This window comes from Sciurus carolinensis, chromosome 14, assembly GCF_902686445.1.
Source record: "Sciurus carolinensis chromosome 14, mSciCar1.2, whole genome shotgun sequence".
Lineage (NCBI taxonomy): Eukaryota > Metazoa > Chordata > Mammalia > Rodentia > Sciuridae > Sciurus > Sciurus carolinensis.
Genome location: NC_062226.1, coordinates 7,755,871 through 7,773,093, shown reverse-complemented (window position 1 = coordinate 7,773,093; position 17,223 = coordinate 7,755,871). Strand labels below are relative to the sequence as shown.

The following is a 17,223-nucleotide window of genomic DNA, read 5'->3' as shown; positions in this document are numbered from 1 at the left end:
GGGCAGGCTCCACCCCAGCACTGAAGAGGAACTGCCAGTGACAACAGTGCCCAGGAGCCGGGGCCGGTTGAACAAGCTGCGGGCCTGCAGGGGCCCCAGCTGCCGCACGGGCAGAGGTCAAGGAACTTAAGGCCAGGGTGGGGGCTGGGTTCTGGGCGTTTACATGTTATTTAGAAAATGTAGAGAAATAAGCACAAAACTGCAAACAGGACAGCGGGGTTTTCGTGTCCTGTGGCATTTATCTCAACGATGCTTGAATGACATGGTGACCATACCACCAGATCTTTAAGGTTGCGTCCCAGGGGCTGGGACTCAGTTGCTCCCCTCCAGGAGAACCGAGCAGGACCTGACCCACACACTGCTGCTCCCTCCTCAGGCCCAGATGGTCTTCCTCACCTGTGGTCATGTCTGCTGCTGCCAGCAGTGCTGCCAGCCGCTGCGCACCTGCCCGCTGTGCCGCCAGGAGATCGCCCAGAGCCTCCGGATCTACCACAGCAGCTGAGCGCTGCTCCCACCATGCAGGCCTGGGCACCCGCTCCCCTGCTCCCCCAACCCTGGGTGACCCCAGCTCTGAGCTCCACGCAGGTCTGGGCCAGGCGGGGCACTCCTGACCAGGACCCAGCTGGTCTGAACACTGGCGATGGGCCCTGGTGGCATGGGGACAGTCCAGGATTGGAAAGGTGGGTGTGCCACCACCTGGCCTGGGGAATGCACATCCTGGCCAAGCTGCAGCTCTGCACCTCCCAACCATCCACCTACGGGCAGGTGGCTGCCCCTCCCAGATTGCCATTCTCACCTGTGGAATGTGCCCAGCTGCCCCAGCCTGGAGCGGGGAGTGTCCTGGGGAGGGGTGAACGTGCAGGCCTGCGTCCCGGGCTTCCCCTCGCTGCTCCCTGTGCATGCCCCCCACTCCGCACATCTGTACCTCCTCACCCCACGCAGCTCAACCCAAAGCAGGAACGTCAATAAATCCTCGGTGAGCTCCTGGCCCGCGTCATGCCTGGGTCCTGCTGGGAGCCCAGAAGGGGAGGGGACTGGTCAGGAGAAGACAGCAGCTCAACTGGGAAAGGAGACCAGAAGCAGATGCACCCCAGTCAAAGGAGAGGAGGAGGCCACTGCTGAATGTGGTGGGGGACTAGCCGGAGCCAGGGGCGCAGCAGCTCCTCTCCACGGTCGGTGGCGCTCAGCGGGTGCAGTGGCGTTCCACGTTAGGGTTGCTCCAGACGAGGGGCGGAGGCTGAGGGGCTGATGCAAGGATGTGTAACTGGGAGCTGGTGAAGCTGCGCTTGGCGCACAGAGCACGCCGACTCCCAAGCCTGCACCATTGTGCCAACTGATGGTTGAAACCTAAGGGCCACGCACCCTTGTGCCCGAGTCAGGTGCACCTGTGTTAAGCCAAGGGCAGCCTTTACTGTGAGCTGCTCAGGCACCTGGGCCCAGCCTGCAGCTCATCCAGCAAGCCTGGCCAGCTTCAGGCCAGGTCCCCTGAACCCAGCGTGGCAGATGATGGGGCCCTCCTGATTCAGCACCAGGCTAGGGCTAGGAGAAGGAGACAGGCCCTGGGCGGCAGAAAGAGCCCGCACCTCCCGGCCCCAGCTTCTCTACCTCACTGGGACCATCAGTCCTGCGGTGCTGAACAGGACAGGGCAAACGACCGCTGTGTGTCCTGCTCTTGAGGGACTCTCCAAGAGCTGGGTGCCTCCTCCCTGTCTTTTCCCTGGGGACTTCCGATGACGCCCCCTCACACACACATAAGTGGGCTTCAGCTTGGCCAAGCGGGGAGACAGGTCTGAGGCACCCCAGCCCACTTTCTGGAGGTCATGGCTCTTGGGTCCTTTGCAGTACTGGGCTTGAAGGCAGGGTGCTCTGCCACTGGGCTATATCCCCCACCCTTTTTATTTTTTTAAATTTTGAGACAGGGGCTAAGTTGCCCAAGCCTCAAACTCTTGTGATCTGGAGGACTTGTGGACCCCAAATCTTCATGAGGGCCCAAGAACAACGCCTTTTATCCCTCTTCTAGCCGAGGAGCCTGGGCTCAGTTAGAAACTTGCAAGGACACCAGTGACACATGACTGAGCCCTGGCCTCTGCCCTGTGTGCATCTCAGCTCTGCTGACTGTGGGAGGGTCGGACCCAAGCCCCAGAACAGGCTGACCAGGGAGCCAACATCCCCCAGTTGACTGGCTCTCATGGCACCCAGTTGGGACTTTTTTTTTTGCATGCTGGGGCAATAGGGACTTCTTTTAAAAAAAAAAAAAAATTGTTTTTTTAAGTTATACATGACAATAGAATGTATTTTGACATATTGTACATACACGGAGTATAAGTTCCCATTCTTGTGGTTGTATGTGATGTGGAGTTACCCTGGTCGTGTATTCATATAGGACGTAAGAAAGTGACGTCCAGTTTATTCTACTGTCTTCCCCATTCCCATCTCCCTGTCCTTCCCCAGCTCCCCTGTCCAATCTAATGGACCTCCACTCCTCCCTCCACCCTGCCTATCAGCGTCAGTCTTTCAGAGAGAACATTTGGCCTTTGGCTTTTGGGGATTGGCTTATTTTCACTTAGCACAATAGTCTCCAGTTCCATCATTTACCAGCAAATGCCATAATTTCACTCTTCTTTATGGCTAATATTCCACTGTGTATATGTACCACATTTTCTTTATCCACTCATCTGTTGAAGGGCACCTAGGTTGGTTCCATAGCTAACTTATTGTGAACTGAGCTGCTATGAACATTTGATGTGGCCCCGTCACTGTAGTATGCTGAATTTAAGTCCTGTGGGTATAAACTGAGGAGTGGGATAGCTGGGTCAAATGGTGGGTTCATTCCAGGTTTTCTGAGGAATCTCCATACTGCTTTCCAGAGTGGCTGCACCAATTTGCAGTCCCACCAGCAATGTAGAAGTGTACATTTTTCCCACATCCTCGCCAACATTTGTTACTTATATTCTTGATAATTGCCATTCTGACTGGAGTGAGAAGAATCTTGGTGTAATTTTAATTTGCATTTCTCGAATTGCTAGAAATGTTGAACGTTTTTTCACATATTTGTTGACCCATCATTTCTTCTGTGAAGTGTCTGTTCAGTTCCTTTGCCCATTTATCGATTGGGTCATTTGTTTTTCTGGTGTAAGTTTTTTGAGTTCTTTGTATATCCTGGAGATTAGTGCTATATCTGAGATGTCTGTGGTAAAGATTTTCTCCCATTCTGTAGGCTCTCTCTTCTTGATTGGTTGTTTCCTTTGCTGTGAAGAAGCTTTTAGTTTGATTCCATCCCATTTAATGATTCTTGATTTTACTTCTTGTGCTTTTTTTTTCTTTTCATGTCCTAAGCTGACATGATGGAGATTTGTGCCTACTTTTTCTTCTAGTAGGTGCAGGGTCTAGTGCCTAGGTCCCTGATCCACTTTGAGTTGAGTTTGTGCAGGTGAGAGATAGGGGTCTAATTTCATTTTGCTACATATGGATTTCTAGTTTCCCAGCACCATTTGTTGAAGAGGCTGTCTTTTCTCCAGTGGATGTTTATGGTACCTTTGCTAGTAAGACATGTTCTGCCCACAGATGAGGCAACCCACCAGCTGCAGGGGGCATGGGCATCCCTGTGCCACACAACCTCAGCTATAGATGCCCCACCCTTTGGGGCCTAGAGCTGCCCTGAGTCTCCTGGTCCCTGACGTGAAGTCTACAGCTCACACTAAGCACTCATCAAACACTAGCATGGGATCAGGTCTTGAAAGGGCTGGCATGGCCATTTGTGTCCAGCGTAAGCCTGGGCCCATCCCTGTGGTGGACACCCCAGGCCCTGACTGGCCTCAACGCAGCTGCTGTCCCTCTGGGCCTCACTGTTACCCAGTGCTGCTGAGCAGCCTCTGCCAGCCCCAGTCCCAAGGAGGCTCCTAGACACAGGCCCAGGAGCCAGGCCTCCCCCAGCACCAGCAACACACAGGGAAGCTGGCTTTAAATAAAGCGTTTATTGATTAGCAGAAGCTTAAAACAGTTTGCATAGGATCTTTAATACCATATCTGGGAACCATGATCGAAACCCCCAAGGCACTAGAGGAGAGCATCGGAAGAGGTCATGACACAACCAGGGCTGGGGCTGCGGGACTGGGGGTCCCTGAGCACCAGCCACCATCCTGTGGGTCGAAGGCCCCTGTCCTGGGGAGCAGGTCCAGGGCACAGAGGCTGCAGGGCTGGGGAGACACCACCACCCCAGGGACCTTGTAGGGACAGTTCCTGCCTAACCCCGCCTTCCCTCACATGGCAGGGGAAGCCCTGGGGAGGGACTAGACCCTGACACCAGGAATAAAGGGAAGGGACAACAGCTGAGCCCAAGGCGATTTGCAAGGGCATCGAGAAGAGGCCTGGAATACTCGGGACGAGGTTACTTGGGACTCAGAGGCCACGCACAGCCTGACTCCAAATCCTCAGCAGGGTCTCGGGGAGCCTCATCCAGCCAGTGGGCAAAATCCATGCCACCTGAACCCCTGCCTTGAGCAACCCGCCCACGGAGTGTGGGGGCACAGAGGGACAGGGACGCGGGAAGGAGACCAGCGGGACCTGGGAGAACGGGGCGGTGCAGAGCCCCTCTCTGGCTTCCAGTAACCCTCACTTTGCCATCTCGGCCTCTCACTCAGGTGACTGTGACCTCTCCCAGGTCACCTCCATCCTCCCCTCAGGACACTTCCGCTCCACACATCAGCACCTTCTAGGCCTTTCTCCTTTCACCCCAGGCCCCCAGTCCCACTCTCCTCTGAGCCCCCAAACCTGCCTCCCGCTCCAGCACCCCCGGCCTGACAGGCCTGAAGACCCCCCCCCTCCCTCAGCCAAGGCGGGACAGCGAGGTCTGCATCCACTCTGGAACTAGCCTCAGGCCCAGCAGGGAGGCCGAGGAGGGGACAGGACAGGAGACGGCCCCGCGCTCTGCCTTCCTCCATGTCCAGGCCAACAAGCCCTAGGGAGATGGGGGGACAGTCACCAGCTCCCCAGCTCCGCAGCGCAGCACCCAATGTTCGGTCTCCCTCTCCTCGAGGAGCATGGCAAGACCCCCCGTGAAGGAAACAGACAAGAGCAGGAGGGCAGATGGGGGGCTCCCAGCCCCCAGCACAGAGGAGAACCTCGAAACCAGAGCCCACGTCTGAGATCAGCCCGCAGGGAGCAGGCAGGGAGCGAGGGGCTGAACCCAGGAGTGACTCGGCCCGGCGCCACGCCCACCCTGCCCCACCTCCAGATGGGCTGCCCTCCCCAGTGCCTCGGAGGGAGTGACCGGGTGCTGTGTCCAACAGAAGGGGCCCACCAGCCTAGAACTCCGTCTGCATCCCCGCGCCGTCCTCTGTGGTGGTGTGGATGGCGGGGCAGCCGCCGGGGCTGGACACCTGCTCCCCTGTTTCCTGGTCACTGGGTTTGGGGGGCTCAAGGTCCACAGCCTTTCCAGGCAGGAGATGCTGGACAGGTGAGGCGGGTGGAGAAGAGGCCTTGGGAGCAGCCACGGGCAGCGGGCTCTCCTGGGCAGGGTCTCCGTTGAGCAGGGGGCTGTCTGGTGGAGGGCTCTCGGCTCGCAGGTCCTGGGACAGCAGGCCACGAAGCTCGGCGACACTGTCCGGGGACGCAGGTGATGGTGGCTCTGAGCCAGCCTGGAAGGGCAGCCCTGCCTCCTCGTCCTGGACCACGGACATCACCTGCTTGGCACGCCGTCGCTTTTCCGAGAGGGTGGCTGCTTCCGGGGCACCAGGGCTCGAGCTGCCATCGCCCCCGTCACCGCCACTGCCACCGTACTCTTCCCCCCAGTCAATGGGAGCCCCCTCAGCCAGCAGGTGCAGGTTGGGGTCGCTGCTGTGCATGACCATGCTGTCCCGGAACAGGTTGTGCTTCCGCTGCACCGCGGCCTCCTTCACAGCTACGGGCCACGGGGGAGCGTCAGGACCCCTGCCCACACCGGACCCGCTCACCCCGCCGTGGTCTGTGACTGGGATGTCACTCGTTCCAGGCCTCACCAGTGGCCGGAAGCAGCAGAGCTGTGACTAGCCAGAGCCGTAGCTGGCAGCCGTGTCCCTCATCTGACCCGCCCAGCAGAGCCCAGGACCAGAGAAGGCATTTGAGGCCCAGAGAGGAAGTGCTACCCTCCCGGAGCCACACAGCCACCAGTGGGCGCGACCCAGCCAGGGTGTGAGGCTCAAGCCTTTCGGTCACCGTGGCTGATGCCACCTGGACCCCTCCCCTCCTCCCTCCGGCGCCCCCAGGCCGAGGCCGGTGCTCACCCTGCAGGATGTCCTTCATGACCGTCTGCAGCACCACCTCCTCGTACGTGTTCTCCACCAGGAGGAACCTGGCGAAGTCCTCGAAGATCAGCTCCTGGAAGCGAGGCAGCTCCTGCGGGCAGGGTGGGCAGGGACGGGGTCAGGACGGCCAAGGGGGAGAGGGTCTGCCCGCCAGCTCTGCCCCGCTGGCCTGAGGAGCCGGGGCGCTGGGGCTCACCGACTTGCAGGTGGGTGCCAGCTTCTTGAGCAGGAAGGGGATGGTGATCTGCAGCAGCGCCTCCCGGAAGAACCTCTTCCGCACGGAGCTGCTGTCGTAGTCGTACTTCTGCAGGAAGGAGGAAGAGGGAGGGGACCGCGGGTCAGTGGGCTCCGCCAGCCTGGCGGGAGCGGAGTCCTCATCCCTGGGGGGGCGGCGGCCACTCACCTTCAGCACGCGCTCCAGGATCCGCTGGATGGACTTGCACAGCTCCTCCCTGGTGGGCCCCTTCCCCAGCTCCTGGTGCAGGAGGGTCTCGAAGGTGTACACAGCGTTGTCCATTTGCTGCAGGGCACACGGTGAAGCCCATGAACCCCCAGAGTTCCTCGGCCAGCCCCCAGCCCAGGCCTGCGGGGAGGAGGCGCGGCTCCGTGCCACTGGCGCGTTGGCAGAGGGACTCTCCTGCTTCTGGCACAGAGCGGGCACGGGGCCAGTCCTGCCCAGAGAGAGCAGGAAGCACAGGAAGGGGAAGGGGTCTCCAAGTTGAGACCTGAAAGGGGAGTTGACTGCGGGGCGAGGAGAGGCGGGAGAGCGGCCGCCCTCAGAGGGCAGGGCAGGGTGTGGGGCGGCTGGAGGGCGCCTCAGCCCACCTCGCGCATGTGGATCTGGGCTCGCTGCTTGAACACGGAGGTGCTGGACACGTCGAAACGCTGCTGCAGCCCGTCAAGCCGCAGCGGCTCCATCTTCTGGTAGCAGCTCTGCATCTTCAGGGGGTGGTACGCCAGCTGGGACAACTTCTCCATGTACTGCAGGGAGGCAGGACGCATGGGACTCAGGACCAGGAGACCCTGCCAGGAAGGGAGCCAGGGCCCAGGGCAGGAAGGAGGCAGGGCTGAAGGCACAGGAGGCCAGTGCTGGGAGCTGGGGGACCCTGGGCAGTCGCTCGCCCTCTCTGAGCCTCAGTGTCTTCAGCTCCAAAATTGAGAGGTGGCTTTTCATCAGCTAAGATCCTTTCTGGTTCTCAAATCCTGCCTGGGGACTCAGGAGCTTGGAACGTGGAGGAGGCGGCTCAGATGCCAGGTGGAGTCTAGCTGCACCTACGGCGCATGGACTCCGGCGAAGAAGCTCACCAGGACCAGAGCACGCAGGACAGCAGAGGTGGCTGTCGGCACGGAGGGCGGGGCTTTGGTTGTTGACTGTACTTCTCACACCCGAGCTGCCTGGCCTTCCAGCCCCTTTCTGTCATCTGGGGCCCTAGCAGCACTTGCTTTAGGAGGGCTGCTGGCAGGGCGTCCATGCTCCCTCTCTCCTCTAACTGCTGGCCCCCACTGGAACCTGTGACAACTTTGTCCTGGTGGCCCCGTGCCCTGGTCTCCAGTGGGCTCAGTGTCTGCAGGTTCAGCCTGAGAGGGGGCAGCCCACACGCAGCCGCAGGGCCGGTGCCCGGGAGCCAGGCCTCACCTCGCCCAGCTTGTCCAGGCCGCCCTCGTTGATGACGTTCAGGTTCATGTCGGTGACCTCCTTGAAGAAGACGTCCCGCACCTCGGTGAAGCCCTGGCTGGTGGGCACCATCAGGGCCTCCAGGATGGACGGGATGTAGGGCTGGACGTGGTTCCGCACGCACACCTCCGCCTTGGGGAGGATGAAGGCTGCGGCCGGGGAGCTGGGTCAGCAGGGCTCCTGCCCTGGCGGCACCCAGAGCACCCTCGGCCGCCCAGGAACCCAGAAGCCAGGGTGGCTGCTGTATTATTTTCACAGAAAACCATCAGTGGCGGCAACAAGCTCAAAGACTCCAGAGAAAGAGCTGATAAAGGGAATAAATCCATGCCGTCAAAATAACGGGGTTCCAAGATCAGACCCCGAGAGGCCTGACCCGGAGGCGGCTAGTCCCAGTGTGTCCGCAGCCCTGTGCTCATCTTTGGGGCTCTGGCCCCTCTGTTCACAAGCGGAACAAGCGCTCCCTCTGTGGCACACACTCTGACCGGGCGGGACATCCGCGTGGCCCGTGTGGCACGACCCCCAAATGTGGGAAGTCATCCATGTTACCAAAAGAAAGCAAAGCAATCCCGCCCGGGACGGGCCCTCCCCGCGGGCTCTCCAGCATCCTGACCCAGGCGGTGGCCGGGTTCCTGCCGCACCCCGGTAACGCGGTCTGTTCCACAGAGCGAATGTCAGCTCTGGGTGTCTCGCCCGGCTTCCCGTGCGTACGCGGTGGAGAGTAACGCGCAGGAAACCGGAGGACATTCTGGGAAAGGAATCCCACCCGGCTGGGAACGGAGAGGAGCACCAACTGCCCTGGAAAAGTCACGGCTCGCTGACAGCAAATCAGCAAAGCAGAAGCGAAGCGAAGCCCGCTGGGTCCGCGTGGGACGCTCTGGGACCAGCCAGGGATGAACAAAAACCCCAGCCTGGCCGGCGCGGGGCACCCCTGGAATCCAGCGGCTCGGCAGGCTGGGCCGGAGCTACTCAGAGGCCCCGTTTCTAAATAAAATACAAAAAAGGGCTGGGGATGTGGCTCAGAGTAGAGCGCCCCTGGGTTCGGTCCCCGGTGCCCAAAAAACCCAAAACCAATACCAAAAAAGTCTCGGTCCGCGGGATCTGGGCTCACAGAACTGACTGCCGCCACAGGGGACTGGCGGGAGCGCAGGACATTACGGGTGAGCCAGGAGCGGCTCAGGGACCACCACACAAGGCAGGCTTCCCGGGCCGGAGGCCCCAGGTCCAACACCCGCGGGCCATGGCCACCGGCGTGGCGCTGGGCTGCCCACCTCGGATCTTGCTGGCCAGGTGCTCCTTGGAGGTGATGATCTGGTCCATGTCCGTGCGGATGACGGCCTCCATGGCGGGCCGGGCCAGCTGCAGCTTGGACAGCACCCCCTGGAAGCGCGCCTCCGCCTGCTCGTACACCATGCGGTACACGGCGTCCGAGATCTGCGGCAGAGCGGGGCGTCGGCGCCAGGGCTGAGGGCACCAGGCCAGCTGCTTCCCCTGCCCGACTCAGGGTCCTCCGCCACCCACCTGGATCCACTGCCGCTGCCGCTCCTGGGGCTTCCCCCTCAGCCGTGGGGCGAGCTCTGCCTTCAGCTCGGGGCCCAGCTCCTCCATGACCAGGTTGCTCAGGATCTAGGACCGACAGGCACAAGGCAGGGCGGGACTGGAGTGCTCCGCGGACCGCTTTCTCTGTGTTCCGGCAAGCACAGCCACGCAAGCCCCTGCCTCTGTGGCCTGGCCCTTTGCTGCACGGCTCCACTGCCCTGGCTCCTGAGCACGGTCCCCACTGGCTCAAACTTGTCTGCAGGGTCCTCAGGATCAGGGTTCCTACCTCTGGGCCTTTGCACGTGCTGCCTCCCCATCCTGAATACTGCTATCCCTTCCCGCTTTGTCTGAACATGCAAGCATGTCTGGGGTGTGTGGAATGTCAGTTTTCCCTCAAGACAGAGCTCCTGAGGGATGGGGTTGCATCCTTCCTGTTCACAGCTGCACCCAAGCAAGGGGCAGGAGGGACTCAGTAAACTACAAGTATCATAGCTAGGCGTGGTGGCACACACCTGTAATCCCAGCTGTTTGGGAGGCTGAGGCAGGAGGATTGCGAGTTCAAGGTCAGCCAGGGCAACTTTGTGAGACCTTGTCTCAAAATAACAAAATGACAAAACTCCAGTTTACACTGGCCGGCACTTGTCCATGTCTGACCTTGTCGTCTCTTCCAGACCTGCAGAGCCCCCGAGCCCGTCTCTGTCCCCAGCCTCCCCTCCTGGCCCCAGGGTGACTTCCAGAGGCTCCCGGTCAGCCTTCTGGCCTCACCTGCACCTCGTTCCCACACAGCATCTCCCAGGTGCCATACAGCTCCTTGGACTGGCGGTACATGCGGATGGCATCCGTGAAGGCGGGGCCCTCCACCTTGGAGTCCTCGGGGATCCCTGCCCAGAGAGGAGCGAGCTCACCGAACAGCCCTGGGGTCTCCCCAGAACCAGCTGACCGACCAGACCACCCCCATACTGAGTGCAGGTCAGGAGGGATGCTGCAGGGTCCCCGTGCCTCTCCTGCTGCCCACATCCAAGACCCCAGGACCTGGGCACCACCATTAGGTCTAGAGCAGGGCTGGCTCCGAGGTCCAGCCACTGGCTCAGCGTCAGCAGGACATGAGGCAGGGCCAGCAGCAGGAGCCACCCTGTCCCAGGAGAGGCCACACAGGACAGCTCTGGGGTCTGCGGCCGTGTGCCCTTGTCCCTCCCCTGCTGCTGGACGGGGCTCTGCAAACCCTCCTGTGGCAGCTGGACAGGTCACACAAGCCGTCCCAAATACTCGACCCTGCGGCCCGACATGAAAGCGCCACAGATGATCCGTAAAGGAAGGAGAATGGCTGGTCCCAGCGGCATTATCGACCAAGACAGGCAAGTGGCCGCAGCGGCCTGAGCAGCGGTGGCTGAGGCTTGCTCTAGATCACCAGCCCGGAGGGGCTCGCTTCCTCTTCCACAGCGGGAGCCACGGCCCTGGCCTGGCCTCGTACACCCACTGGGGGCTCCCCGGCCAGCGTGGGGTGGGCTCAGGCTGTGAGATCTGCAGGCCGCGCGGAGAGGGTGACCGCAGGAAGCGACACAGTCCGACTGGGGAAGAGCCGGTCAGGTGCCACTCAGCCCCGCAGGGGTCTCCCCTGGCAACAAGCCTAGACCACAGTCCCCAGAGCCCAGGGAAGGGAACGGCAGCCTCAGCCTTGGAACCCAGCGCCCGCTGCAGTGACTACAGGCTGAGTCACCCCCCAGAGGAGAAGCCCGGCTCCGCGGCGGGGAGGACCTGCTCTCCCGCCCCGGACCACGGGGATCAGAGCCAGGAGCACCGGGGAAACGCCGGGCACTCCTCCCTGCATGGGAGCAGGGGGACCCCACGTCGGGAGGGCGTGGTGGGAGCAGCGCAGCAGTTGTTCCAGCTGAGCCCTGGATCAGGGAGGAACCCCCAGCTACGCTCTCAGGAGGGCCGGTCTCTGGAGACTCGCTCGCCTGGACATCCGGCCTTCAAGAGGCAGCCTCTCCTCGTCCTACACGCTTTTCAAGAAGCGTGATGTCGTGATGTCGGGGGCGGCTTCCCAGGTGGCAAGGGTGGGCGGAGGCAGGAGCAGTGGGGAGGCTCGGGGTTACTCGGCGCTTCCTCTGTTCCACACTCACACTGGCTGCCTGGCCCCTGAGCCTGGCAAACTGGAGGGTCACCCCTCCTGGGCTTTTCCTGTGTGCCCCCCAAAACAAGTTCACATACGAAAGTCCTAACCCTCAGAGCCTCGGGGAACTGCGTCTGGACACAGGGTCCCACAGAGATGGCGAACGGAGGGTCGGGTGAGGCCCAATCCAAGGACTGGTCCTTTTTTATTTTCCTTTAAAAAACACTGTGGTCAGGCACAGTGGCATGTGCACCTGTAGTCCCAGCTGCTTGGGAGACAAGGTAGGAAGGTCACTTGAGCCCAGGAGATTAGGGCCAGTCTCAGCAACTTAGTGAGACCCTGTCTCAAAGTACAATACAAAGGGCTGGGAGGCAGCTGGGGGCAGAGTGCTTGCCTGGCACGTGCCGAGCGCTGGAACCCAACAAAAACACCGCAGAAAGCATCACGCCAGCACAAGTGCCGAGCTCACAGAGGGACAACCCTGCCGCCGCGCTGACAGACCTTCACCCTCCAGAGCCGGGAGAGGATTGAGGTTCTGTGCTGTAAACCACCCAGGCTGTGGCAATCCTGGGAAATTCAGACGCCGGGCTTGGGCTGGGCTGACTCCTTGTACACCAGCTCATTTAATCCTCAAAGCCCAGGGGGGGAAGGCTGTTCTCAACCAGGACGAAGACACCAAGACCCAGAGAGGCCAAGTTACTGCCTCAAGGACACACAGCTAGGGAACGGCAGAAGCAAAGCTCGAGCCCACAACCCATTGACACTAGTGGGACCAAAGACTTCCTGAGAAAGGAAACTGCATTCCTCAGCCCTGGGCAGCAGGAGGAGCAGGAGAGGGACCTTAGTCAGACAGGAAGAGGCCTTGACCTCTACACTCTGAGCCTATCCCAGGACTCCACAGCGGTGCCCCAGCTGCCTCCTGCCACCCCCTGCTGCTCGGGGAATGCAGGATGTGAGGGGGCCTAGGACGGCTGGCGGCCACCCAGCTCGGCCTACTTCCCCACCCGCCCCCACTTCCTGGCAGCCCCAGGAGTGAGCAGTTCCAGGCTCCGCAAATTCCAGGCCTCGTCTCCAAGAGGGAGGAAGCAGAGAACTTTCTCACAGTCCGCAGGGTGCAGCAAAGGCCCGGTCTGAAACCCGCCTTGTCGGCTCCCGCCCTGGGGTGAGGGGCCAGCCCAGCTGGGCCGCCCGCCTCGCAGGCTGCCCCCTCCTTCCCTGGCCCCCTTCCTGCCCTCAGCTCGCCAGACCCAAGGGGCTCCGCATGGCCTCCCGGCTGAGTGCCAGGCTCCTGGCCAAGGGCTCTGCCAGAACCAGCTCACCCACTCTGCCCAGCAACCTCTGAGCTCGCACTTTATCACCCTGCTGTACACCTGGGGGACCGAATGGTGGCTTTCCCCATGTTCTGTCCCTACCCCTTCCCCCACGTGCGGTCACCCACCAAAACAGACTAGGTGAGCCGACAGCCCTGGAGAGGACAGTGCTGGTCCAGGGCTGGGGGAGGGACGAGGCTGCCCCAGGCCAGGCAGCCAGAGTCTGGGCCAGAGCCACAGCCCCAGGGACCTGGGAACAGGAGGCCCTTTGTGGCAGCAGGGCAGGGCCCAGCCCAGGTGGCAGGAGTTGGCCTGGCGAGTCAGGCGGGGCAGAGGCAGCTCTGGAGGGGTGGGGTGTGCCGAGCTCCACCCGGGTGCCCACACGGTCCCTTGCCACGGGGTAGAGCCGTGCCGGGGGCAGGGGAAGCACAGCAGTGTGCGGCTGCCTTCCTGGGTCTCGGACAGGGCTCCCCCCACAAAGGCCCTGGACTCCCCACCCCCCGACCCCACCACAGGGCAACCCTTTTTGATTTAATTCCTCAGAGCCCTGCAGGGCCAGCCAGGAGCAGTGTACAGGCCTACAGGCCCAGCAACTCAGGAGGCCGAGGTCGGAGGGTGGAGGTTGCCCAGGCCAACATGCGCAGCTTAGGGAGACCCCGTCTCAAAAGAAAAGATACAGAGGACCAGGGCTCAGTAAAGTGCCCCTGGATTCAATCCCCAGTGCTACACACGCACGCACACAAAAGCCCCACGAGGCTCTCCAGACTTAACCCCAGGGCCCGTCCACCTCCAGACCCGCTTCAGGGTCCCCCAAGCTCAGGGCCTGGGAGTTCCTTCTCCGTTCAGCTCCCCACTCAGGGCCTCCTTCCCTGATGGCTACCAGCTCTGTCTCCCTCCATGCCGCCCCCACCCCAGGACCATCTGTCCTACAGGCCTCAGTCCATCGCTGCCACAGCAGAGGTGCCCTGATGGACACCTCCACAGCTCCACGGGCTCCCTTGAGGCTCCCCCAGCACCACCACAGCTGACTCATCACCCTGGGGGCTCATCTGTTTAACATCTGTCTCCCCTGCAGTCAGCAGGAGCGTGAGGACAGGCTTGCTCTCTTGCTGCATCCTCAGAGTAGACACCAAACACGTCAACTGAGAACATGAGTTGGAAGAGTCTCCAAATGAGTTCACAGAAGGGAGGAAGTGGTGTGCCCGGATCACCTTGCATGTTGGTGGTAAGCAGGAGAGAATATGATAAGAAAAATCTTCACCAAGCAGAGTGGACTCTCACTGTGAATCCTCACAAGTCCCCTAAGACACACGAGGGATTATCACTCGCATTTTACAGAGGCTCCGAGAGGGAAGTCATTCGCCTAAGTTCATACTGCCAGAAAGTGGCAGAGTCAGGATTGTGATCTTGTGATCCAGGGTTTGAGGGCTCAGCAACCACACCTACCTGAACAATTTCCTAATTTTTCTGCCATGTGGGGCAGCAACACAGGAAGTATTTTCATCAGGGAAGACTAAGAGCAATAATCAAACACTTTCTTACAACCCCAGGAGGAAAATTGGGATGGCTCATAGAGTAGGGATGCCACACCACACTTGACCACCAGGTGTCGCCATTCAGCACATTAAGAAGCACTGCCCTTCTCACCATTGTTGCAGTGCCGGACGCAATCCTGCAGCACAGCCTGCCACTTGTCCTGCTCGGCTTCCGTCATCATGCAGAAGTAGTAGTGACGTGCAAAGGGATGCCAGAGGATGAGCGGGAACTGTGTGGGACACTTGAGGATGGGGGTGTTGCCCGATTTCGAGGTGGTGCCTGTGGAGACAGAACCTGCTAAGCAGATGCCCTCTGCGGTGTCCCTGGTCACAGGAAGCAGGTCAGAGGGGAGGCAGCGGCCTTCCTTCTGTCCTCCACAGCCCAGCTAAATGAATCGGGGAGTGCGGGTAAATTGTATCTGCCTCCCTTTTGGGTAAAGTTCTAAACTCTGTGTGAAAAGGCCCAAAGGTCACAGGTCAGAGCCCTCAGGTTCAAAGGTCAAGCATTATCTTCTTGGGTTTTCCTTCAAATTTCAGCTGCAGAGGCCAAAGTGTAGTTTAAATGTCCCAGTGTGGGGGAGGCCTGCAGGGTGGGGGAACAAAACAAACAAAAAGGAATTCTTCTCTTTGGATTCACATGGATATTTGAGATCCAGCGAGATCGCTGGTCCCGAGCTGTGACCCACCCCTGTGGTTAATAGGACAGTAACAGATCTGTGAGCCCTGGCTCTGGGTGGGCCTGGGCGTGGTGCCTGCAGCACGGCTCAGGGTGCCACACCCTAGGATCTGGCCGCTCAGCACCGGTTCTTTGCACATGCTGAGAAGCTGAGGAGTGGGGAGGTGAGCGCCCGTGTGTGGACCCTGCCAACAGCCAGTGTCGGGCCTGCTACCCAGGAATGCAGACTCCAGCCAAGCCCCGACCAGCACGGCGCACCAGTCCCACGTCCCAGCTGGGGGCACAAGGGTTGCCGGGGAAGGTCTGAGCAGCAGGCGAGGCTCAGGGGAGGCTGCAGGGCAGCCTCGGCAGGGTGAGTGGCAGTGGGCTCCCTGGCATAGCAGCCCCTTCAAACAGCACTGGTGCGACGGTTTATAAGACAGTCACGCTTCTCTTCTCCCTGGACTCTTAAGGACCCAACAAGGCAAGAAGGACAGAGAACAAGACCCCCACTCCTCAGCTGTGAAGTACAGGGCTCAGGCATGGCAGGACCCAGGCAAGGGTCCACGCTGGTCCAGGTCCAACCCCCAGTGTGGCCTCAGGCAAGTCCCCCTTCGCAGGCCCACCAGGCTTCTCCTTTGCAGGCTCTGCTGTGTTTGGCACCTGCAGCAGCTCTAGGCCCAACTGATCTCTCTGAAATATGCAGCCTGGAGTAATGGGCTCAGGGTCCCCCTTCCCTGGCCAACGCCTGAGGCCTGGGCAGGGAAGATTGGCTGGGACGTGGGGGTCCTTTTTACCTGGTAAGGAGTTGCCAACAAGCTCCAAGTACTGGTCCACAGAGGTGAGGATTCTGTATCCTGCGCTGTTGATGATGGCTCGGGGTGGGACCTGCCGCTCATAGGCCTGAGGGAGGGAGGAGAGACACGGTCCCCGAGTGTTAAGAGTGTGCGGCCAAGAGCAAATCCCACCTCCAACTCCGGCTCCACCGCCCTACTCAGTGTTGCCTGCCCAAGGCAGGGAGGAGGAGAAGCCAGACGAGGGGAGAGGAAAGAGGAATAAGAAGAGTGTGACTTCCCTGGGGACTAGCGACAGCTGGTCTGGCAACCTAGGCGCCAGGCTCCTACCTCAGAGCTGGAGGAGGATGGAGTGAGAAAGTCCATAAAATGTTGAGCACAGCGCCTGGACTAGGACCATGGCTCAGTAAGCTTTGCCAATGGTGGCTACTATTGTCACTACTGCCACTGTTGCTTCTCTTACCACAGCTCCACTAGCTGAGTGTTTATTACGTACCAGACACTGTACCAAGGGCAGCGTCATTTCATAGGAATGCTCCATCACACATTTCCACAGCCAGGAAGTGGCAGATATGAACCAGAGCTAAATGGCCTCTAGAACCTGGGATCTTTGGGCACTGCCATGAACTGTCTCCCTCAGCCCGCAACTTCCTAGGTTCTAAGCATCACGCAGGTCTCTTTTGGAGGAGAAATAGGTCAGGACACAGCTTTTCTCATCCAGTAGCAGGAAAATTCTGATGTAATAGCTCATACAGCTGGGCTGCCACGCTGCTCCCTGCCACTAGGTGACACTACTCAACAAACTTCCTGAGAGCAGCTCAGAAGCTGCAGGGCAGCCATTTGCAGTGTGGTCCCAGACCTTCAACACCACCCTAAAACTTGTTAGAAATGCAGTTTCTTGACTCTGGGGGTAGGCCCAGTAACCTTTTTGACAGGCTTTCAGTTCTGGTATCCCTCCAGAACCACTAACCTAGGACACGAGCTTGCTCCTGTTTACATTACTTGAAAAATGGATCTTCCCTGAAATAGGAAAGCAGGCCAATACTTTGGGCTGCTCAGGAAAGTTGGCGGATGAAATCAGGTTTGTGGCTCAACCAGTTGGGGCTTCCCCAGGGGCCCAAAGCAGACAAGGCCCAAGTAGCTCCCACCTCCTCTCAGACGTTTCCTACCACAGCAGGGCAGGCAGGAGTCAGGGAGGGAGAAGAGGTGCCTTGCCCAGAGGGCAGCCAGGCAGCAGGCAAGACTGGGGCAGGACTGGTCTGAGAACAACTTTCTGGGGCTGCTGAAGAGCAAGGAAGGGCGGGATCCAGGGAGGCAGGAACCC

General features: G+C 60.1%; 2 protein-coding genes across 9 annotated transcripts in view; one reads left to right on the top strand and one right to left on the bottom strand.

Moving 5' to 3' along the window:
• Positions 1 to 2,239, top strand: part of Lrsam1 (leucine rich repeat and sterile alpha motif containing 1) — a 46,957-nt gene extending 44,718 nt beyond the window's left edge. For 4 of the 8 annotated variants that reach the window (XM_047523872.1, XM_047523870.1, XM_047523869.1 and 1 more), the window contains one exon: positions 377 to 2,235. In XM_047523872.1, coding sequence (XP_047379828.1) covers positions 377 to 502 — 126 coding nt within the window. In that variant the 3' untranslated portion in view covers positions 503 to 2,235. Of the gene's footprint in view, positions 1 to 376 lie in introns of all 8 variants that reach the window. The other 4 variants (XM_047523875.1, XM_047523874.1, XM_047523876.1 and 1 more) reach the window with 4 other exon arrangements.
• Positions 2,240 to 3,997: 1,758 nt separating this feature from the next.
• The window catches only part of Niban2 (niban apoptosis regulator 2), a 46,844-nt gene continuing 33,618 nt past the window's right edge, over positions 3,998 to 17,223 (bottom strand). Inside the window, exons 4-14 of the mRNA XM_047524577.1 lie at positions 15,903 to 16,008; positions 14,563 to 14,730; positions 10,258 to 10,373; positions 9,475 to 9,579; positions 9,225 to 9,387; positions 7,918 to 8,105; positions 7,107 to 7,262; positions 6,685 to 6,801; positions 6,478 to 6,585; positions 6,261 to 6,372; positions 3,998 to 5,899 (exon numbers count right to left, since the gene is read on the bottom strand). Coding sequence (XP_047380533.1) covers positions 5,304 to 5,899; positions 6,261 to 6,372; positions 6,478 to 6,585; positions 6,685 to 6,801; positions 7,107 to 7,262; positions 7,918 to 8,105; positions 9,225 to 9,387; positions 9,475 to 9,579; positions 10,258 to 10,373; positions 14,563 to 14,730; positions 15,903 to 16,008 — 1,935 coding nt within the window. The 3' untranslated portion in view covers positions 3,998 to 5,303. The remainder of the gene's footprint in view (positions 5,900 to 6,260; positions 6,373 to 6,477; positions 6,586 to 6,684; positions 6,802 to 7,106; positions 7,263 to 7,917; positions 8,106 to 9,224; positions 9,388 to 9,474; positions 9,580 to 10,257; positions 10,374 to 14,562; positions 14,731 to 15,902; positions 16,009 to 17,223) is intronic.